The sequence below is a fragment of the Diabrotica virgifera genome, chromosome 2, assembly GCF_917563875.1.
Source record: "Diabrotica virgifera virgifera chromosome 2, PGI_DIABVI_V3a".
In the NCBI taxonomy this organism is placed as follows: Eukaryota; Metazoa; Arthropoda; class Insecta; order Coleoptera; family Chrysomelidae; genus Diabrotica; species Diabrotica virgifera.
In genome coordinates this window covers 96,519,051-96,545,089 of record NC_065444.1, presented here as the reverse complement: position 1 = coordinate 96,545,089, position 26,039 = coordinate 96,519,051, and the positions used below count along the sequence as shown (strand labels likewise).

Below are 26,039 nucleotides of genomic sequence, written 5' to 3'. Positions count from 1 at the left end.
ATTATTTAATCAACAACTCAAAATATTCCCGATTCCTGACAATATGCTGACAATATTGTATTCGACTGAGTACGTTATAAGACAAAGATAGATTTTGAAAATATTACCACGGACATTGTGTTCTTTCGAATCCTGAAAAAACCAATAAATATTTTTGAAAAATTTAAACGCAGAATGAAAGACTAAATTATAGGGCCGAAAGTGCCGTAGAATAAATAAAAAGTTTCTTTTGAATGAGATATTTGCAATTAAAAATCACACTACATTTTCACACTACATTTAAATTTACTAAAATAAACATTATAGAAGTTTTCAGGGACTTTCGGCCCTCGCTAATAACGCAATCTTTCATTCTGCGTTTAAATTTTTCAAAAATACTTATTAGTTTTTTCAGGATTCGAAAAAAATGAATTGCCCCATTTGAATAGAATTGCAGCCGAAAATACGTACCTATCCCCTTAATAAAAAATTATTTATTGTGTATTATTTGTGGAAGATGCAAGCAGATAATACATCAGGATAATATATTCTGTGATCCAAGTATTTTGTTGTTAAAGATGTTCACAATTGTAAGCGTTCCATAGTAACAATATATTAATAAAAAAATAATGTGTGTGTACTTTTTACGCACGTAAGAAGTTATACTTCTAAATATGATTTCAATGAAATAAATATACTTTCGGACAGTTTATTTGTATTTTATTTAAAGATTAAATTAATTTTTACTTACTACTTTCCAAAAATTTTTATTAAAACAATACCAAAAATTAAAAAAAGATTAGAAAACACCAGGATTTGAACCGGGGACCTCTTGATCTCCAGCCCAATGCTCTACCACTGAGCTATACCATTTTGTTTATACGGGCTACAAGATTTCTCAGACATAGTGAAAAATATACGAAGTGAATTATAAAATACTTTAAATATTACTTATTATCTTATTCCCGAGGTAGACAAGTCCAAATACACAAAAATTATAATAATAGTTATTTATGATATAAATGTTAAAAGCACAATTTTAACCTTCGGAGTACGAAGATTATTTGACTTACTTAGATTACGATGATGGGTCAATCGTGACCCATTCTCATTTTATTTAGAAGGATGTTTTAAATAGTCAGTATTATTAAACAATATTTTAATTCAACAAAAAACAAACAAACATAACAATTATAATCCTAAATTATTGTATTTAAATTTTTTAAGATGGTTCCCCATGGGCATATACTAGTTCGCTCCGGCGGCCAGATTTTAATACCTTACAGAAAACGGGCATAGGTAAATTCGCTCCGGCCATATATTTGAATACGTATACCCGTAAACAGAGACGGCTGCGATTTACGTGTACCTACAAACATATTGAAAATATTCTTCGAAATCCGAAGACCGGGTCAGGACTGACCCGGCATCATATATGTTACGTAGAGGAAAAACTGTAATTTGCATGTTCACGAATTATATACGAAAAAATAGATTGAAAAAAATAAGGAGAACTTACGAACAAACGGATTTGTAAAAAAATTATTTCATAAAATATTAAGAAATAAGTGAATTTCGGGTCACGCTTGACCCAGTCTTCGTACTCCGAAGGTTAAGGCACGTATGTGAAAGATTCGCTTCGCTCATTCTGCAATTCACATGAGTGCCTTAAAAATGTACTTTTTAACACCTATATCATACAATATTTTTTTTCAAACGTCTTATGTATCAACAATTATAATTTATTCATTCTCAATTACAGGACAATACCTACAAAAACTTTTACTTGAACTTGACTGATATTCCATTTTTATATTTTTCTTGACATTACATCAAAACTGCCTATACTGTCAATACGTAAATCATAACAACTATAGAATAACATCTACTTTTATTTTTGTATATTCTAACAAATTATAAAAATTTTTTCTACAAACGTGTTAAAAATGCAATAATACAGTTTAAATTAAATTTAAAAAAAACCTTTTAAACCACCTTTTTCAAATTGCGCAAGTTGTATTATTAATATTAATGTTAATAAATGAAGTATAAATATTTTGACGTTTCACAATTTGATAATTCACTTTTAACTGCAGTGCCTTAAAATTTTTAAAGCACTGGTGCTTTAAAGTAGCATTTTTAACGCTCCTATGGAGTGCTATAAATTGCATTTTTAACACGTTTATAGAAAAATATATTTAAAAACACTAATATATATCCTTTCCACACCTTTTCTGGACTGATACATACATAAATTAAAACATTTAGTAACGAACTCCATACTGTCTATGTGCGCATGCGCGCAGATTAATAAAATTTCACCCTCAATCGCGCCTAAAGAAGTATAACTTCAAAAATCACTGTAACACTTTTCCTCTTTTCTCAATTGAGTATTAGTTTTTTTTGTATAGTATATAAATTACTTATTACAATCACTGAATACACAATTAGTGAAATCATATTTGTTATTAACTGAATTAATAATTTGCAATTATACAAGTAACAGTTATCCAAGAACATTCAAAAGCCATCTCTTTAAAGTTAATGATGACATGGTCAAGTAGTACCTAATGTTTACAAATCCATACCAGTGAGAATTTTACTACACGTACTTTGCCGTGTAGACAGAAAAAGTAGGGATAGCCGTAAAATATTTGCGAATTATGTACTGATGGCCTTAAGCCAAATATGTAGTTTCAAAATGCACAATTCTGATTTTTGGGTGTGAATTTAAAATAAATTTACACACTTAAAACATACAATTCTTCCCCATTATTTCGTATGTATTTGACTCGGCATTGGTCAGTTGGTCACTGCGCATGTGTTACCTTTATCGCAAATGTCATCTCGTGATTCTATTGGTTAAAATTCTGTATCATCATGAAAATCTGTATCATATCAATGAAGCTCATTATGATACAAGTAGTCAAATCATAATTGACATATTAAATTATGAGAATATAAAAAGAATTAATAAGATCTAAACTGGAAGTTGATGGAGGATGAAAGTTAGAATTGAGCAAGTAATGGAAATAAACTGCCCTAGCGCGAAGCTCACTAGTTCGCTCCCGAGTTCAAAAAACATTTTTAATTAACTATACATATACTAGTTCCATCGGTCAAATTAGCAGAACCTTTGACAAATGTAAAGCAGAACACAATTTCAATAATGGAAAATCAGATTCTACGTACACACTTCACCTTCTAAGTCATAATCATTCTTTTAATGAACACTTTCAAATTCTTCATATTCAAAATAAAGGCCCTAAGCTATTTTTATTAGAAGTTATGGAAATTAAAAAATTAAAAATACGGATATAATTCTGAATGACCAACTTGAGACAAACAGCTCCCCACTATTCAACCTATTCAGTTAAAGACTTTAAAGTGAAGACATACAGTAAAAATAAAATACATCACTTGAGACAGGCACTCTGACGAAATAGGTGTAGTGACATTTACTTATGATAAATTTTGTGGAGATACTAAAAACCAAAGTTTTTTTAAATGTTTTATTGTTAGTGTATTTATTTATAGAGATCTACATAGTTAATATCAATGCAAGACTATTGGTAAACTTCAAAGTTTGTTATTACTGATTTATACATTAACTTTCCTCTTACAATAATTAAAAAAATATTTTCCTTACCACTTGGGCTCACAGTAAGTGGTGCTCCACTTTTGTCGAAACATGCCAAAGAACAGGTAGCGTCAAAACCAATTCCTTTTATTTTGTCTGGCTGAACCTTTTGGACCACGATCTAGAATTAATAATTAATTTAGGAATTTGGTAATCTTGAACCTGAGATACAACCACATTGTCTCTTTACTTTTTAAAATTATTTTGATTTGACGTTTTGAAAGTATCATTTTTTAACGTCATAAACGATAGATATTTTAAATATAGATTTTTAAACTTCGAATATTTTCCAAATTTCTTAAGATTTCGTTCATTTGTTAACTTTTATTTTCTTTTACTACACTCTGGACCAAAATTAACCGGCCACCTTAAAAATGTGTAATTTTTATGTCTTATATCTCCTAAACCTGTTGTCCGATTTAAGTGATTTTTTTAGTATGTTATAGCCTTATTCCTTGGCAATATGGTTATAATAATATTATTGCTAAACAGATAAATTTTCATTATATACCGGGTGTACGAATCAAACTGTGTTTTTTCTTAAAGTTTGCATCACCCTGTGGAATATTCTAGCATTTGAAGAATACTTAAATTAAAACATAACTATAGCCTCATACTTTCTCAACATTTTGTTGTTTGATTGATTCGCTTATGTTGGATAATAAAAAAGTTAGGTGCTTTAACAACTAGACATGCTTTTTATCAATAGAGGGTGTTTTTAAAAAATTTTGGCAAAGTTTAAGGAGTAATTCTGCATGAAAAATAATGGCAGTTTGCTTTATAAACTTATGTCCGCAAATGCTTCGTTTCCGAGATAGAGGGTGTTGAAATTTTTCTGACAAACTAACGATTTATTTATTGCTTTAAAACCGGTTGAGACATGCAAATGCAATTTGGTGGGTTTTACGACGTAGTTATTGCATATTTTTTGACATACAAATACGAATATAATATTCACCATTGGCGTGCATACGGTATGAGCCATCATATTACTCATATGCGCGCCAATGGTGAATATTAAAGGCTTAATTGCATGCCAAAAATGTGTAATCACTACGTATTAAAACTCACGAAATTTTTGAAGCTATTTCCTTGTGGCATTTTTATGATTAATTATTTATATGGGAAATAAGCCACAATTAAAATGAAAAAAATAATTTTATTAACGTTTCGACGCCCAAATCGGGTGCCGTTGTCAAAATACAAAATATTACTAAAATAAACTAAAGTGTTGTTGCTAAGCAAAAAAATTCTTCTAATAATTTATTTAATCTCACTCATTTATATTGGCAATTCAGACATATATTATACATTTTAAAGTAGAAGACTTTAAAATGATATTGCCAATATTTATGAGTTGCGTTCCTGGGACGACTTACTGAAAGATAGTTCATTCGATTACATGAAATTAACCCCAACTCAAGAATATCCGTCATAAAAAATTATAGCATGTGATATGTCTTTAAAAAGACAACCAAATGCAACGACAGTAAAATTCTCGCGTTAGAGACTTCATAGTAAATCACAAGGGAAAACCAGGAAAAAAACCTGTGATACTATCCCGACATCGTAAGTATTTGGTCTTACATTAATTTACTCTCAAAAAATAATACCAAATTCTGACTTGTAACATGTTTAAATTATAAATAATATTAATAATACTAGATATATAAGTAATACTAAAATATAAAATATGTACTAGCTCGATATTATTGACTTACTAATCTTGGTATTTTCTTTCTATTGACTTCCTCTTTCAGTATGGGTAACCACATCCTACTGCATTCTACCGAGGAATTTGCGACACAATTGGTTTCATTTAGCATAATTAGAGCCGCTTCTTTGGTTTTTCTCTTTTTACTATCTGATTCTTTCAGGACTATACTTGAATCTCTCCACTGAATAGACATTTAAATGCAACGGAAAATTTGGTATTGTCAAAAGGTTTAAACTATGCTGTTACTCATCCATCTATTCCAAAATTAGACATAATCAGCTCAGTGGAGAAAATATCCCAATGTCTACCAACTCATGAAAAAGAACAATATAGGGTACTATGTAAACTTGAATTGGAAAAGTCTAATCAAATTGAACAGAACATCAGCAAAGAGGAAATGAAAGCTTTAAAAACTTTAAGAAATGATGACTCCATAACAATCCTACCAGCGGATAAAGGCAATGCAACTGTAATAATGAATAAAATACAATATGAGGACAAAATTACAGATCTAATTACAAATGGACCTTATAGCAAATTAACGAAGGATCCAACGAAGACACTGGAAAACAAAATATATAGAACTTTATTCAAATTTAAAAATGATCTAACATACTATCAAAGAAAATTAATGACACCTCACTACAGTAAGACACCACATTTTTATGGAGTGCCGAAAATTCATAAAGCGAACATACCACTTAGACCCATTTGTAGTACCATCAATTCTCCTTGTAGTGAACTATCAAAATTCTTATTAAACATTCTAAAACCATTTGCTAATAATGATGACACTTTTATAAAAAATACAAAACATTTTTTAAACAAATTGTCAACTATTGAATTTAATCCAAATAATATTTTAGTAAGTTTTGACATAAACAGTTTATTTACAAATGTACCATTAGATAAAACTTTAAACATAATCAAAACGAAATTAGAGAATGATAATACATTGGCAACTAGGACAAGACTAAATGTATCAGCTATAATGGAGTTATTGACATTATGTACCCATAATACCTATTTTCAACTAAACAATGAATTCTATAAACAAAATTTTGGTCTAGCAATGGGCTCTTCTTTATCTCCATTATTGGCTAATATATTTATGGAGGATTTCGAAACTAATATTATTTCTAAACAAAATTTAAAACCCACAGTATGGTGGAGATATGTAGATGATGTGTTTTCAATATGACCTCATAGATCAGAATTGTTGGATACGTTCCTGAATATTATAAACGATCAAGAAGAGACAATAAAATTTACAATGGAAAAGGAATACAATAACAGCCTACCTTTCCTCGATGTTTTGATCTCAAAGAAGGATATTGGATATGAGACTCAAGTGTATAGAAAACCAACACACACCAACAGATATCTCAATTACAAGTCAAATCACAACATCAACGTTAAAAAGGGAATCATTAAATCCTTATATGATAGAGCCAAAATTACTTGTTCTAACGAAAATTCCTTTTTAGCAGAAAAACAATTGTTAACATCTGTTTTATTAAAAAATGATTATCCTTTATCGTTTATAAATAAGGAATTGTCAAGATTGGATCGAATGGAACAGAACAACTTAGAACGGGATCCTACAACATTCACCAGAAATAATACGAAGAAAATATCAATACCATATATAAAAGGACTATCCGAGAAACTTAAAACAATAGGAAATAAATTCAACATTTCAACAACATTCAAAACAACAAACACATTGAGATCTATTCTATCTAAAACTAAACCTAACAATGATTAAGAAAGAACAAAGAATTGCATTTATAAAATACCTTGTGAATGCGAACAATTTTATTTAGGTGAGACATCAAGACCATTAGACGTTAGAATAAGTGAACATCAATCTTATATTAAAAATAGAGAATTTGAGAGATCTCAAATATGTCAACACGCATGGGATAATGAACATAGAGTTCAGTGGAGAGATTCAAGTATAGTCCTGAAAGAATCAGATAGTAAAAAGAGAAAAATCAAAGAAGCGGCTCTAATTATGCTAAATGAAACCAATTGTGTCGCAAATTCCTCGGTAGAATGCAGTAGGATGTGGTTACCCATACTGAAAGAGGAAGTCAATAGAAAGAAAATACCAAGATTAGTAAGTCAATAATATCGAGCTAGTACATATTTTATATTTTAGTATTACTTATATATCTAGTATTATTAATATTATTTATAATTTAAACATGTTACAAGTCAGAATTTGGTATTATTTTTTGAGAGTAAATTAATGTAAGACCAAATACTTACGATGTCGGGATAGTATCACAGGTTTTTTTCCTGGTTTTCCCTTGTGATTTACTATGAAGTCTCTAACGCGAGAATTTTACTGTCGTTGCATTTGGTTGTCTTTTTAAAGACATATCACATGCTATAATTTTTTATGACGGATATTCTTGAGTTGGGGTTAATTTCATGTAATCGAATGAACTATCTTTCAGTAAGTCGTCCCAGGAACGCAACTCATAAATATTGGCAATATCATTTTAAAGTCTTCTACTTTAAAATGTATAATATATGTCTGAATTGCCAATATAAATGAGTGAGATTAAATAAATTATTAGAAGAATTTTTTTGCTTAGCAACAACACTTTAGTTTATTTTAGTAATATTTTGTATTTTGACAACGGCACCCGATTTGGGCGTCGAAACGTTAATAAAATTATTTTTTTCATTTTAATTGTGGCTTATTTCCCATATAAATAATTAATCACCAAATTTTATGTGCATAAAGTACATAACCGTCTCAACCGGTTTGAAAGTAATAAATAAATCGTCAGTTTGTCAGAAAAATTTCAACACCCCATATCTCGAAAACGACGCATTTGCGGACATGTGTTTATAAAGAAAACTGTCATTATTTTTTCATGCAGAATTACCCCTTAAACTTTACCAACATTTTTTAAAAATATCCTGTATTGATAAAAAAACATGTCTAGTTGTTAAAGCACCTAACTTTTTTATTATCCAACATAAGCGAATCAATCAAACAACAAAATGTTGAGAAATCATGAGGCTATAGTTAGGTTTTAATTTCAGTATTCTACAAAAGCTAGAATTTTCCACAGGGTGATGCAAACTTTAAGAAAAAAACACAGTTTGATTCGTGTTCCCGGTATACAATGAAAATTTACCTGTTTAGCCACAATATTATTATAACGATATTGTCAAGGAATAAGGCTATAACATATTAAAAAAATCACTTAAATCGGACAACAGGTTTAGGAGATATAAGACATAAAAAATTACCCATTTTTAAGGTGGCCGGTTAATTTTGGTCCAGAGTGTATTTTTTTTTTCTAAAAATATTATTTTTTATTTCGATGTTCTACTACTTCAGTTCAATTACCCTTTACTCTTCCTATGCCCCTCATGAAGGTATGTTATGTCATTCTATTCTAAAATATCTTATTATGTTATATTGGTGGAAATGTTGCCACCTGCAAACGAAGCTCTCCACTTATTGGTAGAAATACAAAGGAAGGTTGGATTTGAAAATATTTAAACAGTTTTTCCCTAAATTTTTCCCAACCAGTTCGGGTTCATACATGCTGTTGGTAGGAGAGAGGCTTTGTTCTCAATACAAGTCTTATTCCAGAGATGAAGAGACGTCAATTGCGACGTATACAGCGTTTGATCGAGTAAGGCACGCCAAGATGATGCAAATACTAAAAGAAGCAGGAATTAACAAATAAGATCTGAGAATAGTTATTAGAAACCTTTACTGGAATCAGACCGCAAATCTCAGGGTTAAAGATGAACACACCGAATATACAGGGTGTAACAAAAATGCAAGTCATAAATTTAATCACATATTCTGGGACCAAAAATAGTTCGATTGAACCTAACTTACCTTAGTACAAATGTGCACATAAAAAAAGTTACAACCCTTTGAAGTTACAAAATGAAAATCTATTTTTTTCAATATATCGAAAACTACTAGAGATTTTTTATTGAAAATGGACATGTGGCATTCTTATGGCAGTAGTATCTTAAACAAAAATTATAGTAACATTTGAACACCCCTTAAAAATTTTGTGGGGGTTTGGTTCCTTTAAACCACCCCAAACTTTTGTGTACGTTCCAATTTAATTATTATTGTAGTACCATTAGTTAAACACAATGTTTTAAAACATTTTTTCCCTCTTAGTACTTTTTTGAAAAGTCAGTTTCTTTCGAGATATTTTGAATATTTGTCAAATCCACCACATATTTGTATATGGTTAAGTATGATTATGGAGACTTAGTAATAATATGAAAATTTATTTATGATTTACATTTTTAGGTATATTTTGAACCATCTTAAAAAAGAAGCCACATCTCGATAAAAGGTGCCTTATCAAAAAAATAAAAAGAGGCAAAAAAGTTTTAAAAACACTGTGTTTAACTAATGGTACGGCAGTAATAGTTTAATTGGAACGTACACAAACATTTGGGGGGTTTAAAGGTACAAAACCCCCATAAATTTTTTATGTAAACATATTAAAAAAGAAGCAGCATCTCGATAAAAACTGCCTTATCGAAAAAATAGTAGGAGGCAAAAAAGTTTTAAAAATATTGAATTTAACTAATAACCATAACAATAATTTAATTGGCACGTACACAAAAGTTTAGGGGGGGTTTAAGAGAACAAAACCCCATAAAATTTTTAGGGGGTGTACAAATTTTACTATAATTTTTTGTTAAGATACTCCTGCCATAAGAATACCACATGTTCATTTTCAATAAAAAATCTTTAATAGTTTTCGATATATTCGAGAAAATCGATTTTCATTTTGTAACTTCAAAGGGCTGTAACTTCTTTTATGTGCATATTTGTACTAAGGTAAGTTAGGTTCATTCGAACTATTTTTGGTCCTAGAATATGTACCTTAATTTATGACCTGTATTTTTGTTACACCCTGTATATATAGTACGTTCTTTAAAGGTAAAATATTGCAAAACCTCTAAATTTTAAAGAACCGCCTGGATTCACATGAAATTTGGCATACACATAGCTAACATGTCAAAGAAAAAAAGTGATATTGTACCGATGTCTGCTTTTGCCCTAGGGGTGATTTTCACCCCCTTTTGGGGGTAAAAAATATATGTTCGAAATAAGCCCGGAAATGGATAAAATGACTAATTCTAAGCAACTTTTGTTCTATAAAGTTTTTTCACCAAGTTATTCCTTTTCGAGTTATTTGCGAGTGAATATGTTAATTTCTCTACAAAATAACCACGTTTTCGTACGGTTTTTCGCAAATAACTCAAAAAGTAAGTATTTGGTCGAAAAAAAAATTCTTATCAAAAATATAGCACGTAAAAAAGTGAAAAACGTGGTGTATATATTAGGTCACTATACCTAGTACAAGCAGAGTTATACCTAATGAAAAATAGGTTCATATTCGTCAAATTCTAAATCGATTATTTCAACGTACCATAACCAAAAAACGAAGCAATTTTTTGGGGAAAACTCATTTTAACTTTTTTAAAGTGTTTAAAAAATACTTAATTTTGTTTTTTTAAAAAAATTTTAACAATAAAAGTAAACAAGTTACGCTCAAAATAAAGTTGAACCCTTTTTTTCAGTAAGAAATCGGGAAAATCATCCCCTAATTAGCATTTCAAATGAACTTAATTGTTACCACTTCACAAGTTTTTTACTCGCGTATGTATTGATCATATGATCTGTAAGTTTCATCGGTTCAAGGTCCTTGTTTTTGAAAGAGCTGTGCTCTTTCAAATGCAAATTTAGAAACACTGAATCTTAACCAATTTTTGTCTTACAAAAAAACAAAAAAATACAAAATATTCAGAAAAGTAAAGCCAACTTTTTTGTTGTTTAAGATTTTTGGTATCTCTAACAATTTTTAGGTATTTCGAAAAAAAAGCATTTTTTTCAAAATAAAAATTTTTAAAAATTTTATTTTAAAACCAAATTTTTTTAAAAATAAGCAATTTGAATCGATGAAACTTACAGATCATATAAACACAACATAAATAAAGTAACTGGTGAAGCGGTAACGATTAATTTCATTTAAGTTGCTAATTGGGGAGTGCTAATCCCTCAGAAATGGTTGGTGTCCACCTTTGTAACAATACCAAAAACAATATACGCCAAAGATTGTTCGGACTATAGGACAATATCACTAATAAGCCATACCCTCAAAATATTTCTAAAGGTGATTCATGGAAGATTATACAGAAAGCTAGAATATGATATGGATGATACCCAATTTGGGTTCCGCAAAGGACTTGGAACAAGAGAGGCATTGTTTGCGTTTAATGTCCTCTCTCAAAGATGCTTAGATATGAACCTGGATATTTATTCCTGTTTCATCGACTTCGAAAAAGCGTTCGACAGGGTCCGACATGAAAAACTAATAGAATTATTGAAAAACAGAGATATAGACAGACGAGATTTACGAATTATCATCAATCTGTATTGGAATCAAAAGGCCAATATAAAGATAGAAGAACAGGAGTCCGAGAATATTGATATAAAGAGAGGAGTAAGACAGGGTTGTGTTCTGTCGCCGCTACTGTTTAACCTGTACAGTGAAGCCATATTTCAGGAAGCGATAGCGGAGCTAAGTGATGGAATCTCTATAAACGGAAGAATAGTAAATAACATAAGATTCGCTGATGACACCGTTATAATGGCAGACACCCTGGAATCACTACAAGAATTGCTAAATGGAATTAACGATTATTGCATTCGATACGGACTAAAAATAAACAAGAAAAAAACTAAATTTATGATTGTCTCAAAAACAGAACATGGAAATGAAAGGTTAATGATAGAGCAAACCCAAATAGAAAAAGTTAAGACATACAAATATCTGGGAACCTGGGTTGATGACAAAAATGACCAAAGCAAAGAAATTAAAGTCCGAATTGAAACTGCAAGGCAAGCATTTATAAAAATGAAGACACTGCTTACAAACAAAGACCTTCAGTTGCCTCTCAGATTGAGGGCTCTAAGATGCTACATATTTTCTATATTGCTATACGGAATGGAAGCTTGGACATTGAAGAGACAACACATAAGAAGAATAGAAGCGTTCGAAACGTGGTGTTACAGAAGAATATTGAAAATTCAGTGGGTTCAAAGGATTACCAATGTTGAAGTGCTACGACGTTTAAATAAGGAGTTAGAAATTATGAAAAGTATAAAAACTAGAAAACTGGAATATTTGGGTCACATTACCAGAGGAGAAAAATATGAGTTGCTGAGAATTATTATGCAAGGAAGGATCCAAGGAAGAAGAGGCATAGGAAGAAGACGCATCTCCTGGCTGAGGAACCTTAGAGAATGGTTTAACTGTAGTTCATTACAACTATTCAGAGCAGCAGCCAACAAAGTGACCATAGCCATTATGATATCCAACCTCCGATAGGAGAGGGAACTTTAAGAAGAAGAATTGGGGGGTGATCTTCCAGATTTTTTTTTGCCAAAACAAAAGGGACCTACTTTATTTTGAGCGTAACTTGCTTACATTTGATGCTAGAAATTTTTTTTATAAAAACAGAAATAAAGCTTTTTTAAACACTTTAAAAAAGTTGTAATGTGTTTTCCCCAAGAATGCTTCAGTATTTGGATATTTCACATTGAATTATTCCATTTAAAATTTTTCGAATATGAACCTATTTTTCATTAGCTATAACTCTGCTTTTGCTAGGTATATAGACCTAATATATACACTGTTTTTTTCATTTTTTTATAGGCTATAGTTTTGCTAAGAATATTTTTTCGGCAAAATGCTTACGTTTTGAGTTATTTGCGAAAAACCGTCTAAAAACGTGGTATTTTGTTGAAAAATGAACATATTCACTTGCAAATAACTCGAAAAGTATTGATTTTGTGAAAAAACTGTATAGAACAAAGGTTGCTTAAAATTAGCCAGTTTATCCATTTCGGGGCTTATCTTGGACATATATTTTTTCACCCCCGAGATGGGGTGAAAGTCACCCCCAGGGAAAAAGCACACATCGGCACCATATCACTTTTTTTCTTGGACATGTTAGCTATGCGTATGCCAAATTTCATGTCAATCCAAGCGGTTCTTTAAAATTTACAGCAAAAACCGTGAAAGAATGTACATACTAGTATTAAAATCATGCGTTGAGTGAGGCAAGGCTGTATTTTGTCTCTTCTAATCTTCAATCTCTATTCTGAAAGAATGTTTATCCAAGCTTTGCACAAAACTAAAAAAAGTTTTCTACTAACCGGGTACCGGCTAAATAACATAAGGTACGCAGATGACACCATACTATTTGCGGACAACCTAGAAGACCTACAAGTCCTTATGAACAAAATCACGTATTACAGTCAACAATAAGGACTCGATATAAACGGAAAGAAGACAAAGCTCAAAATCATAGCAAGAAAAAGATAACAGAAGGTCACCTCTACATCAACCAAACCCCTGTAGAAATAGTGATACAGTACCTGAACACCATAATAAATGAACAATGGACCAACAACCAAGAGATAAGAACGCCCATCGGAGAAGCTAGATCCACCTTTAACCGGATGGAGACCTTCTTCAAGAGCCACAACTTTTCTCTTGGAATAAAAGTAAGAATGCTACGATGCTACATCTTCTCTGTCCTTTTTATGGAGTTGAATCGTGGAATCCCATTATTTCTTATTCCACATACTTGTTTTGCAGTGTTCCATATCGTGTCTCTCAATTTTTCCATCTCTCTTCCATATTCCATATTTCCTCATTGTTTTCATGCTGTTCCAGTATTTTATCTGTCTCTCTTTGGTATAACTTTCTCACTTCCATATTTTTCATCTTATTTATTTCTCATCTTGTATATTGAGGACTCTCTATTATTTCCATTAGTTTCATCACAATGTCAAAAAAACGTCAAAAGTGAAAACCAATATTTTAAATTTCTCCGAAGAAAATATTGGTTTTTAGCGTTTTTTTTTTCATTAAAGTTCTACTGTAGTTCACCTACGATTCAGACGTGTTTATCGGCAAGAGTAAAACCAAATTAAACAGTATCCGATTAAAATTGTGTCTTAAAATAGTTGTTGAAATTTGGTGGTATATAAGGAAGTTTGGATAGAGTGTTCAAAACCAATTAAATGGACCTGCAAGTCGGGGGGAAACCCCCTGACCCTGTACCCCCAGATATACCTCAAAAAAAGATAAGTTTAATTAAAGATGTAAGTATGGATATTTATCCAGTCGGACAGGTGACAACCTTTAATAAAAATAGCATTTCCAATAAAAATAATCCGGTAAGTACAGATAATAATTTATTAATTAATCAAAATTCGTCAACAAATGATAAAATCGACAATATTATGTCAAAAGAAAGAGAGGAATTTTTGTATGTAAGTACTGATTTAGGGCCATGCCATATTTTTGTTGAAAATAATACAGCTGAATTTAAAGGCAAATTAAATGCTCTTAAAATCGGAGATATAATTTTCTCTAACTTCCCGCAAATAGACAACAAAATTATTAGTATTGATTCTATAGGTCGGAATAGGATTAGAATCAAGTTAAAAGATTATAAATCAGCGAATTTTCTAATAACTCATAAAAACGATAACATTTTTGTTAAAAATAACTTTGTATTGTACATTCCAAAATTTATTCTTCATAGACAGGGCGTCATTAGAGATATTGAACAAGACTTTTCGGATGCGTATATAAAAGATAAAATAAAACCATTTGATCAACATTGCAATTTTGAAGTTTCTAACGTCAAAAGAATAAACCGTAAAGTAGAAAAAATTACAGATGAAGGTAAGTCAATAGAATATGTAGCCACTAAGTCTTGCATTGTTACTTTTAAATCTCAAATTTTGCCAAAATATATTTCTATTAATAAGCTTATTAAGGAAGTAGAACCCTACAAACAAAAGGTATTATTATGTTATAACTGCCTTCGTTTCGGCCACCTAGGTAGTCAGTGTAGAAGTAGACCGAGATGTAGTAAATGTCAGGAATCCCACACCACAAAAGATTGTACTAGTACTGACTACCTACCACGTTGCTTTAGCTGTCAAGGAAATCACCTTACAACTAATTTATCTTCTTGTCCAGAATTTAAAAGGCAAAAAATTGTGAAGAAAACCATGAGCTCTTCCAATGTTAATTTCTTTGATGCAAATAAACAGGTCCCAAAAAATACATACGCCAACATAGTCGCTCTTAATACCTCTGCCATGGAAAATAGTGTAATTTCCTCGACAAATTATCCCCAACGGATTCAATCTGGACTTACCCCATCTAGCATAATACAGTCTCATTCTTCTCAACCCCAATTCTCGCAGACCCAGAATTTACAACCCAAATCGTATAAAAATAATTTTACTAATTACATGTTTTCTTCTCCTACATCTTCAAGCCCAAACAAAAGGCACAGGCCAATTAGCCCTAATCCCATTGAAATTTCGAGACAAGAAATTCTTTCTCAACCAAACTCATCTTTTGTCTCGGGAGGAATTTTTAATAGTCAACATTATTTAAAAAACTCAGTTGGAGTAAAATCACAATCAGAGGAATTAAATTCAACAATAAGTTTAGTTTTAGAAGTAGTTCTCAATATTATAAATAATATAAAACATACAAACAATTTTAATGTATCAGAGTCAGAAATAGTTCAATTAATTAGTAATCATGTAAACCAACCCTTGTCTTCAAATTCGCAGACATCACAAATATGAATATGCTGCAATGGAATTGTCGTTCAGCAGTAGCTAATAAAGTAAATTTAGAATATCTGCTATATCAAAATCAAATTTCCATAGCATTACTCTCAGAAACCTGGTTTAAATCAAAATACTATTATAATTTTAAAGGTTATAATTGCTTTAGATCAGATCGTGCAGACGGGTATGGTGGAACTGCCATTTTATTAAAATCAAACATAAGATGTGAAGAAATAAATCTTAAAAATAGACATCCTTTCACTCATAAATGTATTTCAGTTCAAATTTTTCGAAACAAAAATCCTATTACTATTGTCTCAGTATACATTGAACCGAAAACCCAGATATCTGAAAGACAATGGTTGGAATTCTTTACAGATATTCCTAAACCTTTTATTATTGGTGGCGATTTTAATCCCCACAGTATAGCATGGGGCTGTGAAATTGAAGACAATTATGGTAAAAAACTTTTAGAAAGTATTGATCATTGTAATTTGATATGTCTGAATGATGGGTCACCCATATTAGCAACTAGTAACAGTCCATCTGCTATTGACTTAACATTTTGTACTCAAGATATTTCAAATTTTTTAACGTGGAATGTCTTACAATATCCTCATGGATCCAATCATCTTCCGATTATCATAAACATGGAAACAGATAATACAACTTCATCTCCAACTGAAAACTTTCACAAGATTTGGAATCTTAACAAGGCCGATTGGGACTTATACACCTCTGTACTAGAAGCTGGAAATTCTCCCGGTAATTATCAACAGTTAATAGCAAACATCAATAAAGCAGCCAATTTAGCAATACCGAAGTTTTCATCTAACGTCATACATAAGAGACAAATTTCAAACCAATGGTGGTGCGAAAGTTGTAAAACTGCTGCTGATAACCGTAAAATTGCATACGGAAAATATAAACAAAACCCTACAAGGAATAATTTATTTGAATTTAAGAGACTTGATGCTGTCGCAAAAAAACTCTTAAAGCAAAAGAAAAAACAGAATTGGATAGAGTACTGTGAAAGCCTTAATTCCAAAACAAAAATCAGTGAAGTATGGAAGAAAGTAAACGCCTTTAAAAACCGCAAACAGTCCAACAAGTTTCCAATAAATCCAAATTCAAGCTGGCTAGATAAATTTCATAATAAAATATCTCCTCAGTGGGTACCTTCCCAATATTTTCCCGAATACAGCGAAACAGTTTCAAGGGATAAGTTTGGCTTAGAACAACCATTTAAATTGTGGGAGTTAGATCGAGTACTTAGTCAACAAAATAGCAGTGCTCCAGGTAAAGACAATATTTCATATTCCATGATATACCATATACCACTTCAATATAAAATATCATTATTACATATTTTTAATGGAATTTGGAATGACACGTCACAAATTCCGGAGAGTTGGATTCTAATACCTATTAAAAAACCTGGAAAACCAGAAAACTCTTATAGTTCATATAGACCAATATCCCTAGCTTCTTGCTTCCTAAAGACGTTAGAAAGATTAATAAAAAATAGAATTGAACACTGGTTAGAGCAAGAAGATATTTTCCCAAAATCTCAGTATGGATTTCGAAAATCAAAATCAACTCAAGATGCGATTACTTCCTTAGTCTCATCTATACTAATAAACTTTACTGATAATGCGTATACTATGGCTGCTTTTCTAGATGTCTCTTCTGCATTCGATACCGTTAATTTGGACATTATGTATAAAAAACTAGTAGACATTGGTTTTCCCATCAACTTAGCTAGATTTCTGAGGACACTGTACACTAATAGATGGACGGTTTTAAAAATCAACAATTCCATCTCCACTCCACGTCTTACAAATATAGGACTACCACAGGGTAGCATATTAAGTCCAATGTTATATATTTTATATAATATTGATTTAGAAAATTGTATTAATAGCACAACAAAGATTATTCAATATGCTGATGATGTAGTAGTTTACACATCCCACAAATCATTGGATATATGTAAAAATAATTTTAATGTCTCAATTAAGGCTGTTGTTAATCACTATCAAAATATTGGTTTAGCAATATCAGAATCTAAAACAGAAATTTGCATTTTCTCCAGAAATCGTCAAATTCCACAAGGTCATTTGGCAGTAGGTCAAATTCAATATCCTATTAAAAATTGTATAAAATATCTCGGTACTTATTTAGACAGAAAACTTCTATGGAAGGATCACATGCATCATATCATAAAAAAGTCTGAAAATGCAATGAATATTCTTTGCTCTTTTTCAAGAGCCTTTTGTAGAACTAATTGGGGTGCCGATCCAAATATAGCACTTTTATTTTACCGTACTATGATTCGTCCTATTTTCGATTACAGTTGTCATCTGTATGGAACTGCTGCAAACACACATTTGAATAAATTAGAAATACAAAAAATAAATGTCTTCGACTTTGTCTTGGATATTTGAAGTCTACACCCGTTAATATAATGGAAGTTGAGGCGATAGAACCACCGCTGGAATTTCGACGACAGTTTTTAAGTGATAAATTTATTACTGGAACCATAGGAAAAAATACAAACTATCTGCAGGATATACATAAGTTATCAATTTTAGATCTAACTCATAAATATTGGACAAAGAAAAAATGTCCCCTTCTTGTAGATAGTTACTTGAAAATATCTCAATACCGAAGTACTTTCTATACTTATGAAAATCAAGTTTCACCTATGTATTCCCATGTATTAGAAGAAATTTTCTCAAAACAAATTAATACTTTTTTTATGGATATTAATTTAAATCCAGCCGTTTTTCAATCATTTATACGTCATAAATGGCCACATTAACAGTTTTACTATACAGATGGATCCAAAGTACAAAACAAAGTAGGATGTGCAATAATCAATATTCAAAGTGGATTTAAAAAATTATTCAAATTGCCTTGTGAATCATCGATATACACCGCTGAAATGATAGCGATACTTTTTGCTTTAAGACACATATTTAGTAACGAACCCTATAGCTGCATAATATTTACAGACAGTAAGAGTGTCGTTGATAGACTAACTAACGTACATAAGTACCAACAACTCAATCATATAGAACTGGAAATTATGACTCTTTATAATAAAATTGCAAATTTAGGAAAAAACATCATTATTTCATGGATAAAGGGACACGCAGGCATTAGGGGTAACGAAATAGTAGACAGGCTAGCCAAATCCGCTCTAGAAATAGGCGAAGAACTTCCCTTGAACTTACTACCCATTTCGGATATTGATATTATTAGTAGACGACACCAAAAAGAAAATTGGCAAAGGTATTATCGAAACACGAGAACTGGTAGTAATTACAAACAAATGCAGCCTGAAATTCCCATTAAAAGATGGCTTCATTCTGTATCAAATCGCCATTTCATAAGAGTTATAAATAGATTGAGATGTAATCATGCTCTTACCCCCCTTCATATGTACAGTTTGGGTCTCACAGAGTCACCTAACTGTGAGTGTGGAAAAGAAGGTGATCTACTACATATTCTCCTCGAATGTTCACATCAATCAGTAAATATAAACAAATTTTATGATAATCTTAATATATTAAAAATTCCACTTCCCGTCTACCTGAACAATTTGATATTTTCTGAAGATATTAATATATTAAAAACAATTTACGAACATATCAAAAACTGTAAATATAGATTGTAGCAATAAAATTTACCCTGTATTTAAGAAATTTTGTTAAAACAAAGCAGGCGTGTTTGTTAAAACAAAACAAACATGTTTGTTTTGTTGTTATTTTGTTTTAAACCCTGTAGATTTAAGTAATTATTGTATATTATAATTGAAAAAAGAAAAGAACAAAAAAAGAGAAAAGAAAAGAAAAAAAAACAGAAAAAATAAAAAAAGCAACAAAAAAAAAAGAAAAAAAAAACTAAGAAGATGTAAACCTCCGCGAGGATGAATCGGGTTTACGTCTTAGCGTAGTAAAAAAAAAACAATTTATAAAAAATAACAATAAAAAAATAATAAAAAAAACAAATTAACAATATAAAAAAAATGCAACAAAAAATACAAAAAAAAATAAAAATTTACAAAAAAAATGAACAACCAAAACAGATTATTTAGATAATAATTGTAGATAATAATGTTAGTTTGTTATGTATTTAGAGTTAGAAATACAGAAAAAATTCCTCTGATTGAAAAATCAAATTTGTTTGCTTTTAAAATAACAAAATGTCTGGCTAATTGGCTCGGCCAAGGCCATCAAATTCACTCAAAAAAAAAAAAAAATTAGTTTCATGTTTATCTCTGCTGTCACTAGTCTGTGTTGGGTACCAAGTTCGGCTTCGTTCTCTGTTTTTATATTTTGTATCGTTAGGTCTGCGTCTCGAGGATATACTATGTAATCAATTATGCTTCTCGCATTACGATTACCTATTAACAAGTCATTTATTTGGCAGAAACTTATCATTCTTCTACCATTCCTATTTATCGTCTCTTCTCCATACTTTCCCAAGCAGCCTAATGCCATATTTTCGTCATTTCCTATTCTTGCATTCCAGTCTCCTAGTAAAATGATGTTTTTGCTTTCCTCTTGTATCTCATCAATAAGTTTCTGTATCTCATCATAGAATATATCTGTTTTTTTATGCTCTGTTCCTTCTACCGGTGCATATATTCTGCATTCCCATTCAAGATGGCGTCGGATGATGAAGTGGTATCGGATACTGGTAGTATTAAAACCGATTTAAATAGTTCTGTGATTAAAAAACATAAGTGTTGTGCAAAAAAACTATGTAAGACATTTTTCTGCATAAATTGCGATGAATTATATCATGATAGCTGTGCAAAGAAGAAAAATATCAAGTTTTTAAATAAGAATCATGTGGTATGTTGTGAAAAAAATGCCAACAAGGATATTATATTCAATTCTCAATTAGACGAACTAAGATCTGAGAATCATATGTTAAAACAGGAAGTGCAGTTATTAAATAGATTAATTGAAGAGATGAATGACAAAAATCTTATCTTAAAGGAAAATAACCGCCTATTAGTTGATAGAATATCATCCTTAAATGTAACCTCAAATAAGATCGATTTTAATAACCAATCTAACACTAACAATCGAGGAACAGTGCCTACTTTAGTGAATAATCGAATAATTAAACCAGTTTGTGATTGTGATGAAGTGATAAATACACAGCACACACTCAAAGTGAACCCAGAGTTGCCAAAAATACAAATGTCCTTTTCTGAAGCTACCAAACGACATAGTAGTTCAAATCACACAGAGAATGACAACCTTGATAGTTCCAACGCTATATCCAGTCAATCAACCTCATCAACCTCAACCTCCGTGCCGAACAAACAACAACAAAACGTGCAAGTGAAAAATAAGAAACAAAGTCAAGCTAACACGAAAAAAGTTTTTGGGGAAAATGTATCCGAAGACTTTGGTGTCCAAAAAAGAGCATGGCTCTATCTTTATAGAATTAAGCGAGATATAACCGCTGAAAGAATCTCAGACTATCTAAAAAAACAAGAAGTTTTCAAAAACGCTAATATTATTGTGAAAGAGCTACCCACTACTGAAAATCAGAATAAATGTTTCATGTGCGGCGTAGATTTCGAACTAAAAAACGAGATCTACAAATCCACTGTATGGCCAAAAAATGTAGCCTATAAAAGATTTGACTTTAAAAAGTACCATCAGTATAGTCCACGAAATGAGGATTTTTAGAAGGTCCTCTCCCTAAATCGACCCAAAAGACACAAGTGAAAAGGAATACGGCATTATCCATTATCAATTTAAATATCCAGAGTATTAATAACTGTGTTAATGAACTAAGTGAGTTTCTGGAAGATTTTTTAGGTAAACGAATTTTATGTCTGTCTGAGCACTGGCTGTCGGATTCGCAAATACAAATATTAAAAATTGCTAACTTTAAGTTGATATCCAGTTTTTGTCGTCCACCGAATCTACATGGAGGCGTCGCAATTTATTGTGATGAAAATATAGTGGCTAGTGCTATACATTGGTTTGATGATCTAATTATTAGTAATATTTTTGAGTGTTGTGCTGTGAAGATTACTAGCTGTAAGTTAAATTTTATTGTCATATGTATATACCATGCATCAGGTAGTGATAATGATATATTCTTAACACAACTGAATGCACTACTTACTATAGTTTTTCAAAAAAACATAAAGACTTATATATCAGGTGACTTCAATATAGATATGTTAGTTACGTCAAAATATTCTCGATATTTTTCTAACCTATTAGAATCGTTTGATCTTAAACTTGTTTTTAAAGAAATCACACGTGAAAATAAGAGTGGCGGTTCCTGTCTCGATAACTTCATAATAAGTAAAATGGAAGACTTCTCTTCAAAAAATTTAAAAACTCATTTTTCTGATCATTATTGCCAGGTACTGTTTTTAGATCTGCACAATCTAAAAAGTGAAACAAAACATAAAATTCGATTTATGTCGAACGAAGCTATTGAAGATTTCTGTTGTGACATTTGTAACGAACTTTTTGAAAATGTTTACTGTGCTCAATCAGTAGATGCTAAATACAATGCATTCATCAACACCTTCTTGTTGTACTTTAACAAACATTTTCCTCTTAAAATCACAAATAATAAAAAGCCTAAGTTTACATTTAAAACACCTGAACTAATAGCTGCCAAAAATGAAATGATTAATTTTCAGCGCTTATCGGCTCAGTCGTTAGAATTCAAACAACTGTTTAAAAATTCTCAACAAATATATAATCAGTTATTACAAAAAGAGAAGAATAAACACTATGAGCATAGATTAGCTAATTCAAAAAATAAAAGTAAAACTTCTTGGCAAATCATAAATGAACTTACACAACATAAAAAAACAAAGAATGATCAGCCATATTTTGAGAATACTCTTATAGGTGCAAATTTATTTAATCGTTACTTTAATGAAAAAGCTTGTACATTAATAGCTAATGAACTTCCACATCAAGATACGTATAAATGCGACATTCCGCACAATAAAAACACCTTTATTTTTAAGCAAATAACTTATGAATTACTTTCAGAAATAATGCAAAAAATTGAATCGAAAAAGAGTACAGGATATGATGAAGTATACATGTACTTGTTAAAAAAATGTTTTCCTCATATTTGTAAACCTCTTAGACATATAATAAATTTTTCGCTTCAAACTGGGAGCTTTCCTACCAACCTGAAATTTGCGATTATTAAACCCTGCCTAAAAAAGGGTGATATCGATTCTTTTGATAATTATAGACCAATTAGTCTGCTTAGCTCATTTTCAAAATTTTTTGAATTGGTTGTCCATGATCAACTGTTTCAGTTTTTCCTTAAAGAAGAATTATTCAGCCATAGCCAGCACGGTTTCTTTAAAGGTAGGTGCACCGAGACTGCTCTATTTGAATTAACTAATGAGATATATAATTGTTTGGATGCTGGGAATGTCTCATGTGGGATTTTTCTGGATTTAAGCAGGGCCTTTGACTGCGTTGATTTTGATGTTTTATTTGTGAAGCTTGAACACTACGGGGTTAGAGGTGTGGAGTTAAATTGGTTAAAGAGCTACATTACTGGACGTGCACATGCACTAAAAATTAAGGACAAAACAATGCAATATGTGCGGTCAGAGCCTCTGGCAGTGTCTAGGGGTGTTCCACAGGGAAGTGTTTTGGGACCGCTAATATTTATTATCTACTTAAATGATTTGGCATCAGTTGCTAAAACTAAGGAATTAATTATTAACTATGCAGATGACAGTACACTGTTGGTTTCTGCCCGAAATTTACCTGAACTAGTTCTGGCAGGTAACTATTTGATGTCAGAAGTAGAAAACTGGTTTTTGAATTCAAGACTAGTTTTAAATCCTGATAAGACTAAAGCTGTATTCTTTAAAACAAACCGAGGTCCAGACACACCTGACAATATTAACCTAAATCAACATTTGATACCCTTTTCTGAGTATGTCAAATGCTTAGGGGTTTGGATTGACCAAAACTTAGATTTCACATATCATATCGAGAATCTATGCAAAGAACTAAGCCGAGCTTGCTATGGTTTGAGAATTCTTGTAAAAAATTAAAAAATGTTAACATCAATGTAGTAAAGTCATTTTATTTTTCTAATTTTTATTCGAGAGCTCGATATAATATCATAGTATGGGGAGGTAGTAGTTCTTTTAACGAAGTTTTTATAATACAAAAAAAAAGCAGTACGCGTCATGAAGCAGTTAAAATACTCTGAATCATGTAGGAGCCATTTTAAATCGCTAAAGTTACTAACTATACCAGCTCTATATATATACGAGTGTCTCAAACTTGTATATACCAACAAGCAGTACTTTCAGCCATTTAACATATCTCACAACTTTGATACCAGAAACAAGTTCAACTACAATATTCCTTACCATAGGCTCACATTACTGGAAAAAGGAGCTTTATATGCAGGTATACAATTCTACAACCACCTGCCTCTACACTTGAAGATATCTGATGATATCTCCATGATAAAAAGGGAAATTGTAAGCTTTTTGTGCAAATTAGAACCGTATACAACAAACGATTTTATGAATAGTACATGGAACTAACATATCTAAATGTACCTATATAAACTTATGTAAGTAGTGCACTTGCTAATTATTGTTTTTTACTTTTATGTATGTCATAATTTGAAACTTGTATCTTCGACTGGCTTTTTACATTTCTTTTGTTGTAAACTTTATGTATTTAAGTGTAATAAATTTTATTATTTATTATTTATTATTATACCTGTATTATGTGACATTCTTCTTCTTCTAACTCTATTTTTATGTATATGGTTCTTGATGATACTGGTTTGAATTTGGTTATTCTTCTATTCATTTCTTTCGTTACAACTATTCCCACGCCTTCTTTTGCCCTTTGCCCTATCTGGACTCCGGAATAGTATAGTATGTGCTGCCCTCCGATATCGACAATTCCATTTCCTACTTTTTTCGTCTCGCTTATTCCTATCAACTGCAGCTCAAATATTTCCATTTCCTCTGTTAATTCACGTTCCTTTCCTGTTATCGAGGTTATATTCCATGTACCTATTCTCGTTTGACTTTTGTTTTTATTTTTCTTTTCTTCCTTGTTATTAATTATTATCCTCGTTGTTTGCTCTTTCATAGTACTGGTTGTTCCATGTCCTTTCCTGTCCGTTCCTGTCTCCGTATGTTGTTCTGGTTTTAATCTTAGTTTTTTGCTGGATGGGTTACTTTTATCATTTTTTCTCTTTGGTCATTTTCCCTGTGTGGTGATCTATCACTCATTGTTCTGGCTCCAGTTTTAGCTATGGGAGTTTGTGTAATATTTTCCTATCTTCGTTCATCCGTTGGAGTATTCCATGTTTTGATTTCTTCTATTCCGTATTCATCTCCGTTTATTATTAGCTTGTCATATTTAATCTTCGCATTATATCCTTTTGTTCTTGCTTCTTTCATGTGCTTTAAAAGTATTTTTCTTTGTTCTAAGATGGTTTTTGGGTAATCCTCATTCACGAACCATTTTGTTCCTTTTAATTTCCCGCTTAGGATTTCCATTTTTTTACTTCCACTTGTTAGTTCAACAAGGACCGGTCTTTCCGAGTTGTTAGTTTTACCGCCTAATCTTCTAATTTCTGTTGTCTCTTGGTCTACTCTGCAATGTACTTCTATTTTGTTCATGACCTCCTGCACTTTGTTTGACAACATTTGGGTATCTTCATTTTCTGTTTCTTCAAGACCATATATAATTAAGTTTTTCCTCTTCATCTCCCTCTCAATTTTCTCCATTCTATCTCTCTGTTGGTTTATTTCTTGCTTTAGTAGCATATTTTCTCTTTTGAGCTCCTGGTTTTGATTTCTTAATTCTTTAAGCTCTTCTTGGATTCCATCCAATTTTTGTTCTATCCTCGTATCCCTTGCTTTCATTCTGTCCAATTTTTCTCGCAAATCTTTTATGAATTCGTCCATGTTGTTACTATTTGATTGTGGATTTAGGGAGAATTTC

The 26,039-nt window shown here is 31.2% G+C and overlaps 1 protein-coding gene across 1 annotated transcript in view; it reads right to left on the bottom strand.

Moving 5' to 3' along the window:
• The window catches only part of LOC114326390 (FGGY carbohydrate kinase domain-containing protein), a 102,408-nt gene that overhangs the window by 51,685 nt on the left and 24,684 nt on the right, over positions 1-26,039 (bottom strand). Inside the window, exon 3 of the mRNA XM_050642733.1 lies at positions 3,629-3,740. Within this exon, the coding sequence (XP_050498690.1) occupies positions 3,629-3,740 (112 nt within the window). The remainder of the gene's footprint in view (positions 1-3,628; positions 3,741-26,039) is intronic.